This window comes from Cololabis saira, chromosome 10 (assembly GCF_033807715.1).
Source record: "Cololabis saira isolate AMF1-May2022 chromosome 10, fColSai1.1, whole genome shotgun sequence".
Lineage (NCBI taxonomy): Eukaryota > Metazoa > Chordata > Actinopteri > Beloniformes > Belonidae > Cololabis > Cololabis saira.
This window is the reverse complement of record NC_084596.1, coordinates 22152357-22169231: the sequence shown is the minus strand read 5'-3', so window position 1 is coordinate 22169231 and position 16875 is coordinate 22152357. Positions and strand designations below refer to the sequence as shown.

The window sequence follows — 16875 nt, the reverse complement described above, 5'->3', positions numbered from 1 at the left end:
GCAGTAGCGATGCTTTCCCCGTAGCCCCTCTTACTGCAAATGACATGCAACGAGAGTAGCATAAATACATAAATCAATAAATAAAATAGTCAATAGAGGTGGAAGGATTTACAGTAACACACAGTTTCAACAAAATGGATTGAAGACAGGGCAGAAAGAGTGCAGATGAAGGGTGAGAGTGGGAAGAACTGGAGGACTGATAGAGAGTATGAAGTGGTTTGTGCATGAGTGGGAGTCAGGTGGTTTGACTCCCAACGCACAGTCTGCATGTGGAGGAGACCTAGAGCAAGATACTCAACCACATAATTACCCCTGATCTATCCCTCACTTGTAAGTGGTTTGCAATGCAAATAATGTGATGAATAAACAAAAAGAAACACGTTAAATTGCCCGTAGGAGAGTGTGTATACGTGGCCCTGTGATGGACTTGTGACTTGCCGTTTGCCCAAAGGGGGATGCGGATGGCCTCAGAGCAACCCTGTGACCCTAAATAGATATGAATAAGCGGGTAAAGCTGATGGATGGATGGATGTCAGGGAGACATAGCAAGTCGTTCCAGCAGGGGAAGTGAGCTACCCTGATCACAGGGCTCGCAGCTTCACAACAGCTGGACAGTGGTGCCATCATCGCATCAATCCCAATGATTAGCCTGTTAGCAGCTGCAATCTATAGTTTCCAGCTGCCAATAGATTGACTGGATGTTTGGAAGTCATAATAAACTTTGCTTTTTACAAGTTTATGTGCACGTCATCCCTGTAGTTGCCTTTTTTTTTTTAACCAGCAAGTTTCAGAGGGATTCAAGCTGTAGAAGAGTCAAACATAGACACCTCACATTGTCAGGGTTTATGTTGGACGCTTCTTGTAAGCTTTGTTTTTATATCCACATGATGGAAAGCTGACTTGTCCAGAGTGTACATGACAGCTGGGAAAAGCTTCAGCCCCACTGTGACTCTCAATAGGATTGAACCAGGTATAGAAAATAAAAGAATGACATTATACCGTATTGTAAGCATCATTGGATTACTTTTTCCGGGTGTGTGTTGGAATGTTTCTTGGAATCTTTTGGAATCAGGTTTAAAAAATACAAAATACAGGTAGAACTTAGACTACCTGCAAAAAACAAGCCTTGCTGTAGAATAGTTTATCTTAAAAGGAATGATCAGCACCTCATTTGCATTTTTTTTCTATAGTTTTTCTGTTAGCAAAAGATTTCCACTAAAGGACCTTGATTAGTAGAAAGCGTGATCAGCATCTTCTGATCTGAAATGAAAAAAAAAACAACCCTTTTTGGTGAGCATGGTTTTTCCATTTAATGGAAAAGAATGAGGCAACAGCATTTTGAATGTCACATCATCAAGTTCCTTCGGTATCTTTGAGATCTGCCCATTTCACTCTATTGTTGTTGGTGAACTAAAAAGATCTAATGAACTCATTATTTCCTCACATATTGTACTCACTGCTGGGTCTGTGTGGTGGTCTTTTGTGCAGCTTTTGTCTTCGTGGTACTGGCACAGTCTTAAGATGAGTGTGTGTGTGGTGAATGTGTTTTTTTCTGCAGTGTGTGGAAACATCTTGGCTTCTTTGTGCACCAGTCTGGCTGCTGGCAGTGCTGTTGGAGTTTTGGCAGGTGTATTACAGCTCATTGCAGCCCAGCTGAAGCAATGGAGGCTGTCCAGGGAGAGAGAGGCAGAGAGACATACGCAGGCAGAGAGTTAGCAAGAAGCAGGAACGGGACTGAGTGAGACGCAGACATCCAAAAGGGATGAAGCAGGAGCGAGAAGAAAAATAGACGCAGAAGGAGAAGAGCCAACAGGGACGAGAGAAGAAAAAGAAAGGGAAAAATTCAGCATTTTCTGTGCTTGGTTGCTCAACTGTCAGATTTTTAAATCGTTCATGGAGGAATGTCTGATTCCCAGCTTCACACTATCCACCCCCACCTAATGCTCATATTTCACTCTCAAAATGTAAACTTCACAGTTTGGTGCTGGAAGTCAATGAGGCGGTTTGTCTCTGTAACCAAACGCTCTCGGAGTAATCAGGGGACACGTGCATGTGTGCACTTATGTCTTCTGGCAAAAAACGAGCGACGGCTAAGGTTTGTCTGAATGTTTTCTCAAAGCAATGGCACCTAGAAGGTTCTCCGTTGTCAGTGTGCTGTAACGTACTCAGCTGTTCAGAAAGCTGGAGATTGGATGTCTGAAATGGTGTTTTGGGAGCGGGTCTGACATGATCCATGTCTCCGGGCTTGAGTGATGAGCTTTGGGTTTTAGTCCGGGCCATGGAAACCCCAACGCAGACTTAGGTTTCACATACACATGCAATTTAGAAAACTCCCTGGAGAAAAAGAAGAGAAAGAGAGAGAAAAGATGAGGGCCCAGATAGTTTGAGGCGTGGCTGGCATTACATTTGAAAGGGGAAGAATGACATGTATTTTCATTCTTTCTTCATTTTCTCCTCATCTCTCTCTCTCTCTCTCTCTCTCTCTCTCTCTCTCTCTCTCTCTCTCTCTCTCTCTCTCTCTCTCTCTCTCTCTCTCTCTCTCTCTCGAATACACAAACATATACAGCATATTGGCTGTGTCAGCACACAGGAAACCATCGCTAATACATTATTGATGAGTTCAGTCATTGATTACAAGCGATAAGTGGTATTGACAACAGGTGTGAGGAGAGGGACGAAAGTGTCGATGTATAGGTTTATGTATGTTACCCTGTCCCTGCAGGATGGAAAATGGCTTTAGAATATGTGATGACCTGAGTAGTCCTTTGGATTAATAGATGGATTAGTACGTGATCGGTAGTGGAATGAGAAACAAAGATCAAGCAGAATTTGTTTAAACATAACTTCTCATGTAGTTATGAGTCCATTAACTGTAATTTCATGTTAAGATGATAAAAAAATAATGATGCTCCCCATTTTGCAGAAATAAGCTTCTTCTTGTTTACTAATAATTAGATGAGAAGATCAATACCACTCCAAGGTGTGTGTGTGTGTGTGGGTGTGTGTGTGAGAAAGTACTAAAAAGCTTTTGAGTTGTAACTACATTATTTTGCTGTATTTGATAAAACACATCAGACCTTATGTTGATATTGACATTTCTGTCATTTCTATGAAAGCATTTCATGGGTTGAAAATGGCTCACTGCCCCAAATGCTTTTTAAATCATCTTAAAACACTGCTGGGCCAATGCTCCAAAATGTTAAGAGCCCCTCTCCTCCCCCAGACACTGGTCTTCGGCAGGAGTCTTGGGGACTGTGCTCCTTTCAGATAAATGCTGTTTCAGTTTGACAACACACGCTCCAAGTATCAGGGTACATAGTACCAGTCGCTGACCTCATCACTCCACACTAGTCGGGTTTCCATCACCCATTTGAACAAAACTCCATCGAACCCCCCCCCCCACCGTAATGGTAACGGTTCTAATTCGAAAAAAAAGTCCCAAACATCGCATAAACCTTTTCTATACTTCCAGGAGGAGGCTTTTCAGCGGGTTTGATAATCCACTTTATTGCAAAAGTGTAACGGAAACGTTTTTTAGGCTTTCTCTACGTCTCTGTTAGCGCTAGATGTGACGTAGCAGGTCAATCTAAAGCCATCAAAATCTCATTTCCAGCTGTTTTTGGCCTCATCAATACAACATATAACATTCCTTTTTTGTTGTTTTGAAGGAAAGTCTCACAGGACGAGATATGCAGAGTTGCGGGAAATACGCTTATTGGAAAAACAGCGATCAATGGAAACACCGCCCCCTTGCAGTGCTACCTTCTGTTGAAAAATGCAGAGATTCCTTTTTTTTCTTTTGCGCAAAACTGTAATGGAAATGCGACTTTTGATAACAGGTGCATTGAGACATGGGGAATGATGAACAAGAATCCCCCCCTCCCTTGAGTTGGAGCCTACAGGTGGATGCTTGGGGGGGTGGTTGGATTTTTGAACATTGGCGGAATCGATAGTCATGTGTCAGTTTGTTTCTTTAACCTCTTAGACCTGGTGTTTTTTTTTTCTTGTTGCTTTTGGCCCACATTAAGAAATTAAATATTATGACATAGACAACAAAATGCCTAATGTCTGCAACTGTGTAGGCCAGGTCTGAGGAGGTTGCATAGAAAAATGATCTGGAGCATGTCATTTTAAACCATGTAGTGCACATGTAAGCATAAATGTCCCCGTCCACCTGAACTAGCTCCAGAGTTGTCACATTTATTTTAGCTTGCAAATGTGACTGAACATCTCCAACGTTTGATTTGCAAACACGAGTGCTTGACACTATAATTTACAAATGAAATTGTTTCACTGCAATACTTCAACAAGTGATAAGAAAAACTATTTCAATAGACTTTCACGTTATTATTCTTTACAGTTAACGTTTCGGGAAAAGGAGAATAATGCTATATTTTGTAAACTGTGGAGCTTCAAATTTGAGAAGTTAAGCTGCAGATGTCTTTCTTTCTTTGCTGAATATGAAAAACAAAAAGAAAATGTGGGTGTAGACCAGCAGCTTACTGTATTTATCTAAATTTGCTTTGCAGGTACATCTAGCTACAATCAGTTGGAGCTCAATAACGATGTCCAAAAGCCAGTCAAATCAGTCTGTCCTTGAAGTGAGAGTGTCAGGGCAGTGACGTAATCTCGATGTAAACAGTGTAGACATCTGCAGCTGGAGATTAACAGCTGTTTGATTCGGTGTTGGGATCAAGCGGTAACCATCTAATTTAGTTAAAACTAAGAATGGTTTCAGTTCCTCGACTGATCGCTACAGGCTGGATGCAAAAGTGAGTCAATCTCCATCGACTTCCATGTGAAAATGTTCAACTTTACAGCAGAATTAAAACTATTTAGAGCCTGGTTCAAGAAACTGTTTTAGTGTCAATTGTTTGACTTGACAGCTCTGAAGAGGTTGCATTTTCTTGTACCACTCCAGGAGTGTTTACGTGAAGCATTAAATGTATTTCCAATATGAATGATTGACAGTCAGCCCTGCCAGTGGCTGTCATCACTTCCTCATCTGTAATCGTCATGCTACTGCACTTAGGGCCTGATTTACTAAAGGTTTGCGTGTGTAAAAACGTGTGCAAACTTGACAGCACCCAAACCAAAGTGCCAGCTGATCTACTAACAGCGTGCAAAGAGGACTGCGTCTCTCAAATGAGCAAAATAGCACACGCAATCCATTTAGTACTTTTGCCCTGATGAATAATCAATATGGGGCGTACCCGCCAGAAATCGTTAAATACTGGGAGGGAAAGATGCAAATTGGTCCATTTACCACGCGCAATGAGATTTACCAAGCCTGAAAGTAATTGCGCGTATTGTGATTGCGTCTGTATTTAATACTGTGGCAGGGTGCGTGCCACGGGGGCCCGCCCGAAGGATGGAGAGACACAGCGCTTACGTGCAGACCCTTTTTATTTAACAATTAAACACCCAGACCACCCACACACAGTGCATAAGCACCCAGCATGACAGCAGTTCGTCCGACCCCTCGCTGCTGTCCAGCTCCGCCTTATAAGGCAGGCAGGTGGAGAGAATCAGCCACTCAGGCGGATGGGACACAGGTGCGTGTTCCATCCATCTCTCCAACCTGCCACACACCCCCAACGCCAACTTCGAGCCGGGGTCCGTCCGGCCGAGCCTACTCCCCCCCCCCCCCCCCGCCCCCTCGGAGCGGGAGAGGAACCCTCCGGGCTTCCTGGTCGGGGGGTCGTCCCTGGCGTCGGCCTGACCTGCGGCACGGTCGCGGGGGTCGCCCCCGGCGTCGGCCCGCCCGCCGGGGAAGACGCTCTCGGGGCCGGGCCCATGGTGGCCTCGGGCCACCCGGTGCGTCCAGGACCGCGTCCCTCGCGGCGCAGCCCCGCTCTGGAGCTGGTGCGTCCCGGACCACGTCCTCCTTCGTGACGCGGCCCCGCGCCAGCTGCCGGCCCGCCTCCGGGACCGCCTCCTCCTCCTCCGCGACGCAGCCCTGCGCGGGCTGCTGGTCCGCCTCCAGGACCGCCACTTCCCCCACACCTTGCTCTGGCCGCAGGTCCGGCCCCGTCTCCGCGGGACCCGCCGTCGCTGGCGGCTGCACCTCCGCAGCCGCCTCCCCAGCCAACTCCGCCTCCCCCTCCGTCTCCGCCGCTGACTCCATCCCAGGAGCCGTCGTCTGGTGGCCCGCAGCTTCTGCCTCGCGGCCCCTAAGCTCCGCCACCAGCGCTGCCGCGGCGAACCTCAGACGGGGTGCAGGGATGGGTCGCTCCGTCGGTCCCGCCGTCTCGGGAGCCGTCGCCTGGCGGCCCGCAGCTCCTGCCTCCCGGCCGCTGAGCTGCGGCGCTGGCATCTCCTCCCGCGCTGCTGGCGCCGGGGTGGGTCTCCCCGCAGCCATGAGCGCCTCCATCGCGGCCAGCTGCCGCTCTCCCTGGTCGCGGAACATGGCCGTCATGCCCGCCATGGCCTGGGCGAGCGCGTCCAGGGCCCGCTCCATGCCTCTCCCGTCCACCTTCGAAGGCCCCACGTTGGGCGCCAGATGTGGCAGGGTGCGTGCCACGGGGGCCCGCCCGAAGGATGGAGAGACACAGCGCTTACGTGCAGACCCTTTTTATTTAACAATTAAACACCCAGACCACCCACACACAGTGCATAAGCACCCAGCATGACAGCAGTTCGTCCGACCCCTCGCTGCTGTCCAGCTCCGCCTTATAAGGCAGGCAGGTGGAGAGAATCAGCCACTCAGGCGGATGGGACACAGGTGCGTGTTCCATCCATCTCTCCAACCTGCCACAAATACGTTCGAAAGGAAGGTGCTAATCTGCTGCTGCTGTTATTGTGGCAAGGAGGCGACATCCAAAATCAAAGAATACGCAGAGAGAGAGTCTTTATTCTGCTGCATGCTATTTTAAAAATGGTTGCACAAGTTTTATTGGTGAAATAGGAAAATTAAGATGTGCAACTCTTCTAAAGGTGAGACATGCATTTAATTGACTTCATGGCGCCAGCCTTGGCGTTTATTATTACGCAAATGTGGAATGTTTGGGTCTGTCTAATTTCGTCAAATTAAATTTGGAGATTCACCGTTCACATTTTTATGTGTATGCGTTGTATGAGAGAGAGATGGAGAGGGCGAGGGAGGGAGGGAGAGACGTGGCCTGTACGTCGTTGTTTTTTGTTTTTTTGCAGTTTGGGTGCACAATACACTTGTGTGTGTGTGTGTATTAAAAAGAGATTTTGCAGTATGTTGTGTAATTGGAACTGGTTTGCTGTGATCGTTGATGGCAAACTCATATTAAGCATTTACATCACTGGTTATTATGTGCCCCCCAATTAGATCTGTTCTGCCGCCGACTCTGTTTTAACCTCATCTGCCATTCTTTTTGTCTTATAACTGCATTTATTCTATCTGCTTGCGACTATATCCTGCTTTCCATCCAGACTCCAGGGCGCAAAGTTTGCGCTCGCAAACCGTAAGACGCACAACACCTCATTTAAATACTGCAGTTTGCACCTGTGATCAATTGCGCACGTAATCTTAGTTGATCACCCGCAAAACACACAACAACAGCACGCGCAAACTTTTTCATTGCACACGCAATTTAGTACTCTTTATTTAGGATCTTAAATCGTAAATCGGGCCCTTAGTGTTGCAACCAGCTGTTTGTATTAATCCAGCATTGGCTAAACTTGACTGTCATTTTTTATTTAACCACTGAGAGCATTTTAAATATTCTGCAGTAAACATCTGGCGGCAGCTCTGGAGATATTTCGGCGGGGATCCGCTGAAGGAGCTCCTAGCCAAAGCTGACTTTGACTGACATACGATAGGCGTGTCCCACTTGGCTTCCTGAGCAAGAAAAAGAGACTTTAAAACCTTCTTCATGAACAAATGGGTCATGTGAGGTACTGCCTCGTCCATTGTTTTTTACAGGTGTTTTTTGAGTCGGCATCAGCATCGACAGTCAAAGATTGAGACTTAAATTAAACAGCAGATGGCACTGAAATAATTCCTTTGCAAGGTAGATGTATTTTCCTCTTTCCTGACAGGTTATGGCAAAAGTTTAATTTACTCTTCTACACAACAGTGTCTTGCGTTGACTTGTTTCCGTTGCTCTGAATACATCACCTTGATCGTTGCTCTAGTTGGTCGTAGCGCTAACCAACTGCATGCAAAGGCAGTTTGATAAGCAACCGCTGGCGCCGCCCCTTGGATCAGGGGGCCCATTTACAGACTCTACATCTTTCTAAATGTGGATCTGAGCTATCAGGTTATCATAAATGTGCAGATAAAGAGAGAATAGGAAAAAAAGGGTAAGAAATTAAAGAACTAATTGCAGTTGTGGATGAATTTTACACACATGCAGGCATACAGCTGTGGCCCATCTTCCTGGCTAGTAACCTCACTAAGTGGATCCACCTTTGAAGCACCTGTAGCTGAGGAGAGACTTTTCCCAAGATTTTAGGGAGCTTCATAACATTTTCGCCGCAGACCTTTTGACTTGTCATACAACCAATAGCTGTGGTGTTATTAGACATATTATGGAGGGATAGGAAACATTCGTACCAAGATTAAGGATCACAATATTTCTCAGTAATTTTACTTTTCATGGTGAGACCTACATATTATTCAGACATATTGAATTCCTGGAAATATAAATTGATACTGAATTTTATTTGATTTTATAGTTTGCTGGATTCATATTTCACTCACCTTTATTGCAGCTTTTATTTCTGACTGCTGAATTGTGATTGAAAAAGTCATAGAAAAAGTGTGTTTTTCTCTCTGTTGGGTCCTGAAATCATATATTATTATCCTATTATGTCTCATTGCTGAGCACCACTCAGAAACCCGCGAACTAAGGAAAGCAGTGTAAATGGTCCTTAGTTCCCTGAATACACACACGAACTGAAGGCCTCTTTGACCTTTTCCTGCACAGCACCTCTCCTTTGTTGCCTCCCATCCCTCTCATTTAATCTATCTCTCCTCGCTCTGCTCCACTGTGCAGCTTCTGCTATTCTACGTGCGTGATTGTGCGGCTGGATGTTTTGTCTCTCAGACACCGCTGTGTGCGAGTGGATGAAGCAACATGGAGCTATAGCACGTGTGCTGCTGTTACATGCACACAATGCTCTTATAGATACATGTAGACAGCGTGGCAGCCCTCCCTGCTGTCGTGTTGTGTTGAGCTCAGAAGAAAGGTTGGGAGATAGGCAGGGCTGATGAACAGCGTGAGCTGGAGAAGAAGAGAAAGAGAGAATTATCCTTTCTGAAACACCTATCCTCGCCCGTGTGTATTTTTGATCCTCTTCAGTTGAGTAATGAGTCTCGTTAGCATTCAGGCAAGCAAATATTATCGTACAACCACTAAATAATTGCCTCTGTCACTGCTGATGCCTTATAAAAAAAATTGAGTGAATATAAAAATGAGCTGCTGTAAAGTGATGCAGTTCATTTAAATTGCGTCAGGTTAGCTGCAAACATGTTTGATTTAGGCTGTGGGTTAAAAAAACGATGGCACGAAGATTTCAGTGGAGGTGGGAGAAACTAGCTCAACGTGTGATTGAGACACGAGGAGAAAAAAAGAGAAGCAGGATATTCTGCAGATGGATACTGATTAATTATTAATGATCAGCAGTGTCGGAAGCTTGATTAGGACCTGAGTGAGCCGAGCCTGAATGAGCTCACACCCTTACACTACTGACACACACTCACACAGACAGGTGGAGAACCTTCCTGCAGAATTTAAACACGTTTTCGTTGACCTCCCATTGGTCATCTTGACACTTTTCTCCTCATATTTCATTCTCACCTTCCTGCAACCTCCCTGCACTTCCTCCTGTCATGTGGAGATCCCACACTTGGAACAACGCGTGTGATACGTTCTACATTCACTCTGCTGCTGCACTTTGTCCTTGATTGTCGTCTCTTGTTAAAATGATGCATCAGAGTTTCCAATGAATTTAATTAGACTGACTGAGTTGAAATGCTCGTAAAAAGAATTCTTGAACTGCGCTTGCAACATAAAGTACTACTACTGCTTTGAAAAGAGGCTTTATTGAACTAAAAACCTCCAGAGAGTGCAGCAATCTATCATAACGGCAGTTATTGTGAAACTGAAGTGACACTTCTTATGGTTTCAGTGCTGGTCTACTCCGACGAAACAAAACAAACAAAGAAACAAAGACTGCGAATGTAAATGGAACAGAAATGTGAAAGTGGGGTAAAATATCCTCTATTTTGTTCTGTGTTGTTTCAGTTACGTTGCTGGATTCCATGTCAGCTTTGGCCGACCTTGGCTGGGAGGCTTTTCCTAATGAAGGGGTGAGTATTTGCAGTTCAGCACACACGTACACCTACACACCCAAGCAGGTTTTCCTGTACGCCGGGGCTGGCACCAAAGGTATGATTCAGATCACTGCCAGCTGGAAGTTTGCAGAAGCATGGGGTGCTTTCAAGAACACAAACTTCCTAAGCCATCCTTTGCTAAACCGGGAGTCGTCAGGATAACTTATATTATTTCTGCTGTACTAGGGCTGGGCGATATGGACCAAAAGTCATATCTCGATATTTTCTAGCTGAATGGCGATACTCGATATATATCTCGATATTTTTTCTGTGCCTTAATTGGGGTTTCCCCCAAAGCATTATAGCATAGCATCTCTGTTAGCTTCATTTTTTCTGAGGCAAACCCTTAAAAAAACAGTCAGTTTTAATACAAAGCCTCGTGCCAAATGTCACACAGGTACATTTATTAACAGAGGTCTGCACAATATCAAAATGTATAAAACAAATGAAATAAAAATAAACTGCCTGCATATATAGAATAAAAATGCTTCTTGAATAAAATAAAACAAATATCCTTTTCCTGCATAACAATTAAATTAAAATACACTGTGCAATTAATACAATGTAGACAGTAACAGGCAGACTTTTCCACTGAGGTTGACAGTTGTGCAAATAACAAAACATTTGTGCAAATCTCAAATAAAACATTCAAGTCAATTTGTCACAAAATAAGCTATATCAAAGTCATTAAAAAAAAAAGTAAAAAAAAAAAATGTAAATTTTTTTTTTTTTTTTTTTTTAAATCAATATAAACGATATTGTCTCGTACCATATCGTGTTTGAAAATATATCGATATATATTAAAATCTCGATATATCGCCCAGCCCTATGCTGTACTGGAAAAGCGGTAGATATGAAGTGTCCATTTCTTACAGGTTGGGATATCTGGTATGGAGCAAAAGGACATGGTGGTGCAGTAAACAGTCTTATGTAAGAGGAGATGGTTTGCACAAGTTGACGGTATTTGCATGTGTACATGCAGGGAATTGGGGTGTTGCGTAACCAGGCTTTTTCAGGTACAGGGGCCAAGGGAGTCTGGAGTGCAGCCACCATGAATCAGAAAATGACAACAGAGAATGTGAGGAGAGGAAGAGGGTGAGAGCGCAGAGGGAGAGCGACAGAGCGCATTCAGAGGCGCGGGATCCGCATGTCACTGTTGTGCAGGAGCTGTTGAATGGCAGCAAATTAATTCTGTTTCCTCTTGAGTCATACTTGCGTCTCTCTTACACTATTCAGCATCACTGTGGTAAATTGCAGGATGCCACACATTGTGTCATGGTCTTGTGCAGCAGAGAGGCGGCTGAAGTGAGCAGAGCAAGGCAAGGTCGTCCTCTTTAAAGCAGTCGGTGGAATCAGGTTCACCTCAATGACATGCTCTGATTATGTGGTCACATCCTGGATATTTGAGGTGCTCAAATGGGAGCAGAGTGTGTTTTGTCTGCTGTTAAACTCAAAAGTTTAATCAAATTTAAACAGGGTTTATTGTGTTTAAGGTCGGGGTGGCCAGAAACACATGTTGTTTACAGTCAGGGAAATCTGAACGTAAGGTTACCACAAAGTACATTGTGAATATATTTTTTTTTCCAAGGACTGCAATTTAGCTGGTATCACCTCCGACAGAAAAGTACCTGTTTGGGCTCCCACCGACCCTTTGTTGTCATAATTTGTGAAAGCTACATCCATAATAACAAGTACGACTAACTAACAACAAAAGCATTTAAGGTTTCTTCGCTTTTACTTGTTTAATTTTCAGTAAATTACACAAGCGCTTTCTTTCTATGCTATTCTCATTCAGTCATGTGCAACACTAACCCCACAACATTTATGAAGTCTACTAATTCAACGATCGGTGGTATTTTTAATCGTGGTAATAATTAAACTTTCTATTTAAAACTTGCCTGCACTCAAATCAAATTAGTATTTTCCTTACGGCCTAAAGGCAGTTGAGGGTAATGTAAAATAAAGAATATATGACTGAAGATAAATCAAGAATTAGTGCAACTGCAAACCACATTCCTGTTGAGACCCCATTTAAGTTATATTAATAAAATAAGGACAAAACCAAATAAACTGAAATCATGATAACATTTTGGAGGACTATAAGTGAATGTAATTGTGACCCTGTTAACTGTTGGAACTTTTCTAAATGTATCTCCGTCTGAAACTGGTTTGAAGTGTTTTGCTTATAATAGCGGTTTGGGTCTAGTTATTAACTCTCCAAATGAATTTGCTAATTGTTAATAATGCTTTGTGGATCTATAAAGACAGGGAGGGCGATGCGCTGAGACAGGAAAGATACCTTGCCCGAGAAGAGCTCCTGTGTTTCATATCAGAGGATTATCTAGTTGACATTTGAACCCTAATCCTACCGATTATTCCCAGGCAGAGGCAGTTCTCACAAATATGAGACCGGTGTCTACCTGAATTAGTCCTAAACGACTCTTGACCCTCACAGGTCACCCTTAATCCAGACCACGCAGAGCCGGATGCAGAGACTGAGTGGAGCGACCCACTTCTGTCACTGTGTGGGGGTGTTCCTTGTGAGGTACACTAAACAGATACGCCTTAATGATGTTTGAAAATAGGAGGCCCCGCAGCCTTTTTGACTCCCTAAGAGGCTCCTCTTCTTTTTTTATCCCTCAAACTCTTAATTATTTGCCTCCAACCTCCACCCAGCCCCGTCTTCTAAACCAGAGCTTGGTTTAAAATTTGAAGGCCAATTACGTCCTCACAGGTATCCCCATCAGATGATTGCCGAAGGAGTGATATTAGTTTAATCTGGTGAATGGTTGAGCTATTATCCCAGTCTGACATCTCTGCCTTACTTCAAAGCAATCAGGCCGGCTCCTTGCTGATGGGGAAAAGGTGACTGAGGGCTTCAGGGAAGAGATTTTTTCTTTCTGAAAGTCAATTAGTTGTTCACAATCAACCAACACATACCAGTTTGAAGTTTGTTTGGACGAGTGTTTGCACATGGCTGCTGAGTAGGAAACCCTTGAGCTTATCCACACATTTCCCATTTGTATTTTCAGCAGATTTTCTGTCTTGCAGCTGCTCCAGCCCTCGGCAAATATAGAAGCAAACAAGTTGTTTTAATGTTCTTGAGCACACCTGTGCTTTGCACCAGGCCAAAGTGACGAGGAACAGACTTGCCAACTAGGCCAATAAGTCACTTGCCAGGAAGTGGCAGTAATCCAGCCACTCTACACTTTGCCTAGAAAGAAATAAACAAAGACATCATAAAGCCCTTTTTATCCCTCAATGAGTATTCCTATAAATGCTGTAATCACCGCTCCCTGGGGGTCAGCTTTGTGAGTTTGTGTGGGTGGGTGTGTGTGAGCGCCCTGTGATGTCCGACTGGTCTCAGCTCTGCACAGATGGGTCTGTTTAGCTGCCAGGCTTGCCTATAATTTACCCACATTCATTCCTCGCTCCCCTCTTTCTTCTCCCCTCTGTCTTGTGTTTGGTTCTTTAGTTGAATCGAGTGTTGCCGGTTACAAATGCAGTGAGCGCACATTGTCAGGCAAGACTACAACTTTGCACTGTGTGTAATCTTCAAACTGTAAACTGGCTGTCAGAAACATTTGCGTTGGCTGAGCGCAGCAGTGCGAAGAGATTTCTCCTCTTTTTTCATCTTCTCCTTCAGGGTTTTTCACTTTTCTCTCGGTCTGATGAAGGACTGTTGGTTCAGGATCAAGACAGAGCTGGTTTTGTTGGAGCTCCAACTCATACACAGTTGGAGTCGTGGAGATCAAAAGCATCTGAATGCTGGAAAAAGCGAGAACGCACACGACTCTATGCATGATCGTGTTTTTGTACCGACTAGCCTGGCTCTAGTTTAGCACTAAGGACTCAGGGGAAATGCATCAAACTTTTGACGAGTTGTTGAGCCGTCACATCTGATTAATTTCAGGAATTAAAACTCCCTTTAAACCCTGAGTTCTTTAGGATTATAGCTACTTTTCTTGCTTTTCACTGGTCTAATGTTTCAGTCATGTACCTGATTACAATAGTGAAAATTGTTAAAAAGTTGTATTATATTATTTATTTTCATTTAGTTTAGGTTTAGTCCCCAAAACTATTTTGTTGTGTTTAGGAAACATTGTGTCAATATGACCAATTTTGCTACACAAATCACATGTCAGATGAAATGATTTCCACTTCTGTAACTTCTCCTTCTGAGCTTCCCTGCTAAGACCATTTGTAGCTGAAAAACAAAGAGCTAAACAATGCTAACAGTGTGATGCCAAGCATCTATATGTTTTGTTTTTGCACATTGCAGCTCATGCAGGCGCATCCACATGTGTGTGCCTGTGCATCACAGATGTATCTGTTTGGGCAGCGGTGAGGTGACATCACTTTTGATGCTAAAGCTTTGGTCCTAAGATGATGACAGGAGCTTCTAACAAATACGACAGTGCACTCATCCCTCACCACAAACTGCAATTCATCCAGCTCATGTGGGTTTTTAGTGTGTGTGTGTGTGTGTTCAAGAAAATCCAGTTAGCCAGCATGTGATTGGATCAAATATCTAGAGACATTGAGGCCTCCATGGTTTATTTGGCTTTTCTTTAAGAAATAGAAATGTTCTCTTTTTGTGAGTGTCAGTACTGGTTTAAGTATGTGTGTGAATAGAAATGTTTCCTGCTCATGCGAGAAGTGTTCTCAATTACAGCCTTTGTCAGAAGTGGAAACAGATGGTCGTAGATGGCTGGAGACAAAGTAGCTCTGTCCTTCTTACTCCTTCGCTCTCGCCTTCTCCATCTTCATCCCTGTGGCTCTGTCCTGTGCACACACTTCTACCTCTTAAGAGCTAAATCATGCATTCACTCCAGAAAATGTGCTCACTCGGCACACACGTGGGGCATGGACAAAAACATTCCCTTAGTCATCTCGACACAGATCATCACTCATATTCAGCCAGACACGAAAACAGAACATGCAGGCTCAGTGTTGGTTTGCACTGAACCACAGTTCAGTGAACTTGGGTCCAGTTTCTCCCTCAGCAGTGTTTGGACCGAGCTCTTCTTTGTCCGATGAATTATGACGAGACAAGTTTACAGCAGCTACTGGCACCGTGCTGCCAAATGTTGCTCTTCAGTCCCTCAGTTTCATATCTGCTTGGTCTTTAATTAGAAATTAATGTTTTAATGGAGGACATTTCCACCTCAACCCAAATGGTTGTCAGCAGTGATATTTTTCCATTCTCCTCCTAATCATTCATCCATTACTCTTCAGTCTACTCCCTACTTCCACTCCCTTTCTTTCTACTTTTATGCTCTCTTGTTACTTCTTTAAATTTACTGATCACCTTGATCCATATGCTGTGCTCCTCTCTCCCATCCTTTGACCCTTCACCTCATTCCTTCCCTACACCTCCATTAAAAATTATATCCAATGATTATGTAAGAGCAAGAGTCTATCCCAATATTGCGTTTTTTTGAAAAGCACAACACCATATCCTTCTTTTTGTCGTTCTCAGTGGGAGGAGATCAGTGTCATGGATGAAAGAAACACGCCGATGAGGACTTACCAAGTGTGCAATGTAATGGAAGCCAACCAGAACAACTGGCTGCGGACACGCCACATCAGCCGGGAAGGGGCGCAGCGCATCTACATTGAGATCAAGTTCACCCTGAGAGACTGCAACAGCTTGCCAGGGGTCCCTGGTACCTGCAAAGAGGTCTGGATCATTATACACCCTGCTATTGATAACACACATGCAAGCTTTCTGAGACAACATCTGGAAGCTATTCTGAAATGCAGTTCCTGGTTGCTGGCATCTCAATCTGAACAGTTTGCTTGCTCAAATAATATTTAGACCATTCTTTTGTGTCATTCGCAACGTGACACTAACTACATCTAGCAGAGTGACAGAATTGGACTTATCTATTGGTGATACCGATCCTTAGATGTTTGTTTGCTAATAGCTAAGCTAGCTGGACTCTTTGGACCCGCGGTGCTGACACATCAGCAGCAACAGCTGCTCAGAACAAAGCAGTACACAGGAGCATCCTCTGTCTCTGGCAGTTTTTGTAACTTTGCACTGAAGATCTACTTAACCATTTGCTGTAATAGATCAGCCCATTCACCACCCTCCATTTTTGTTTGTTTACATCTGCTCTATGCATGTGGGTTACCATAGCAACCGTATAATTCAGGGGCTTCTGCAAGGATCTGATCACTTGCAAAATATTGGATCTTAAATGGCCTTTCCGAAATGTCGGACTGTGATGAGATGTGCTGAATATCAGGTGTTTCAGCCTTGACAGCTATTGTTGGTAATATTGTTATTGCTTAGTTTGTCCAGAGCTTTACGCTTCATCCAGCCTTTGTTTTTAATTTCAATTGCCCTTTTCCATTCAATACACACTTAAAACAGACACACACACAAGCTGAAGTACAATTTGACAGCTCATGAATAGATATAAAGAAGAGATGGAAAAAGAATGGCTTGAGAGCGATGTTACAGAATAAAACAAAAGAGGCTGGTGAGGCTTTTGTGTCTCTCTACTTATTTCAATGCTGAATATTTGTTTCTATTATTTTGCTTCTATGAGCTA

The 16875-nt window shown here is 44.0% G+C and overlaps 1 protein-coding gene across 2 annotated transcripts in view; it reads left to right on the top strand.

Moving 5' to 3' along the window:
• The window catches only part of epha4b (eph receptor A4b), an 89441-nt gene that overhangs the window by 9191 nt on the left and 63375 nt on the right, over positions 1-16875 (top strand). For both annotated transcript variants that reach the window (XM_061732034.1, XM_061732033.1), the window contains exons 2-3: positions 10224-10288; positions 15795-15995. In XM_061732034.1, coding sequence (XP_061588018.1) covers positions 10224-10288; positions 15795-15995 — 266 coding nt within the window. The remainder of the gene's footprint in view (positions 1-10223; positions 10289-15794; positions 15996-16875) is intronic.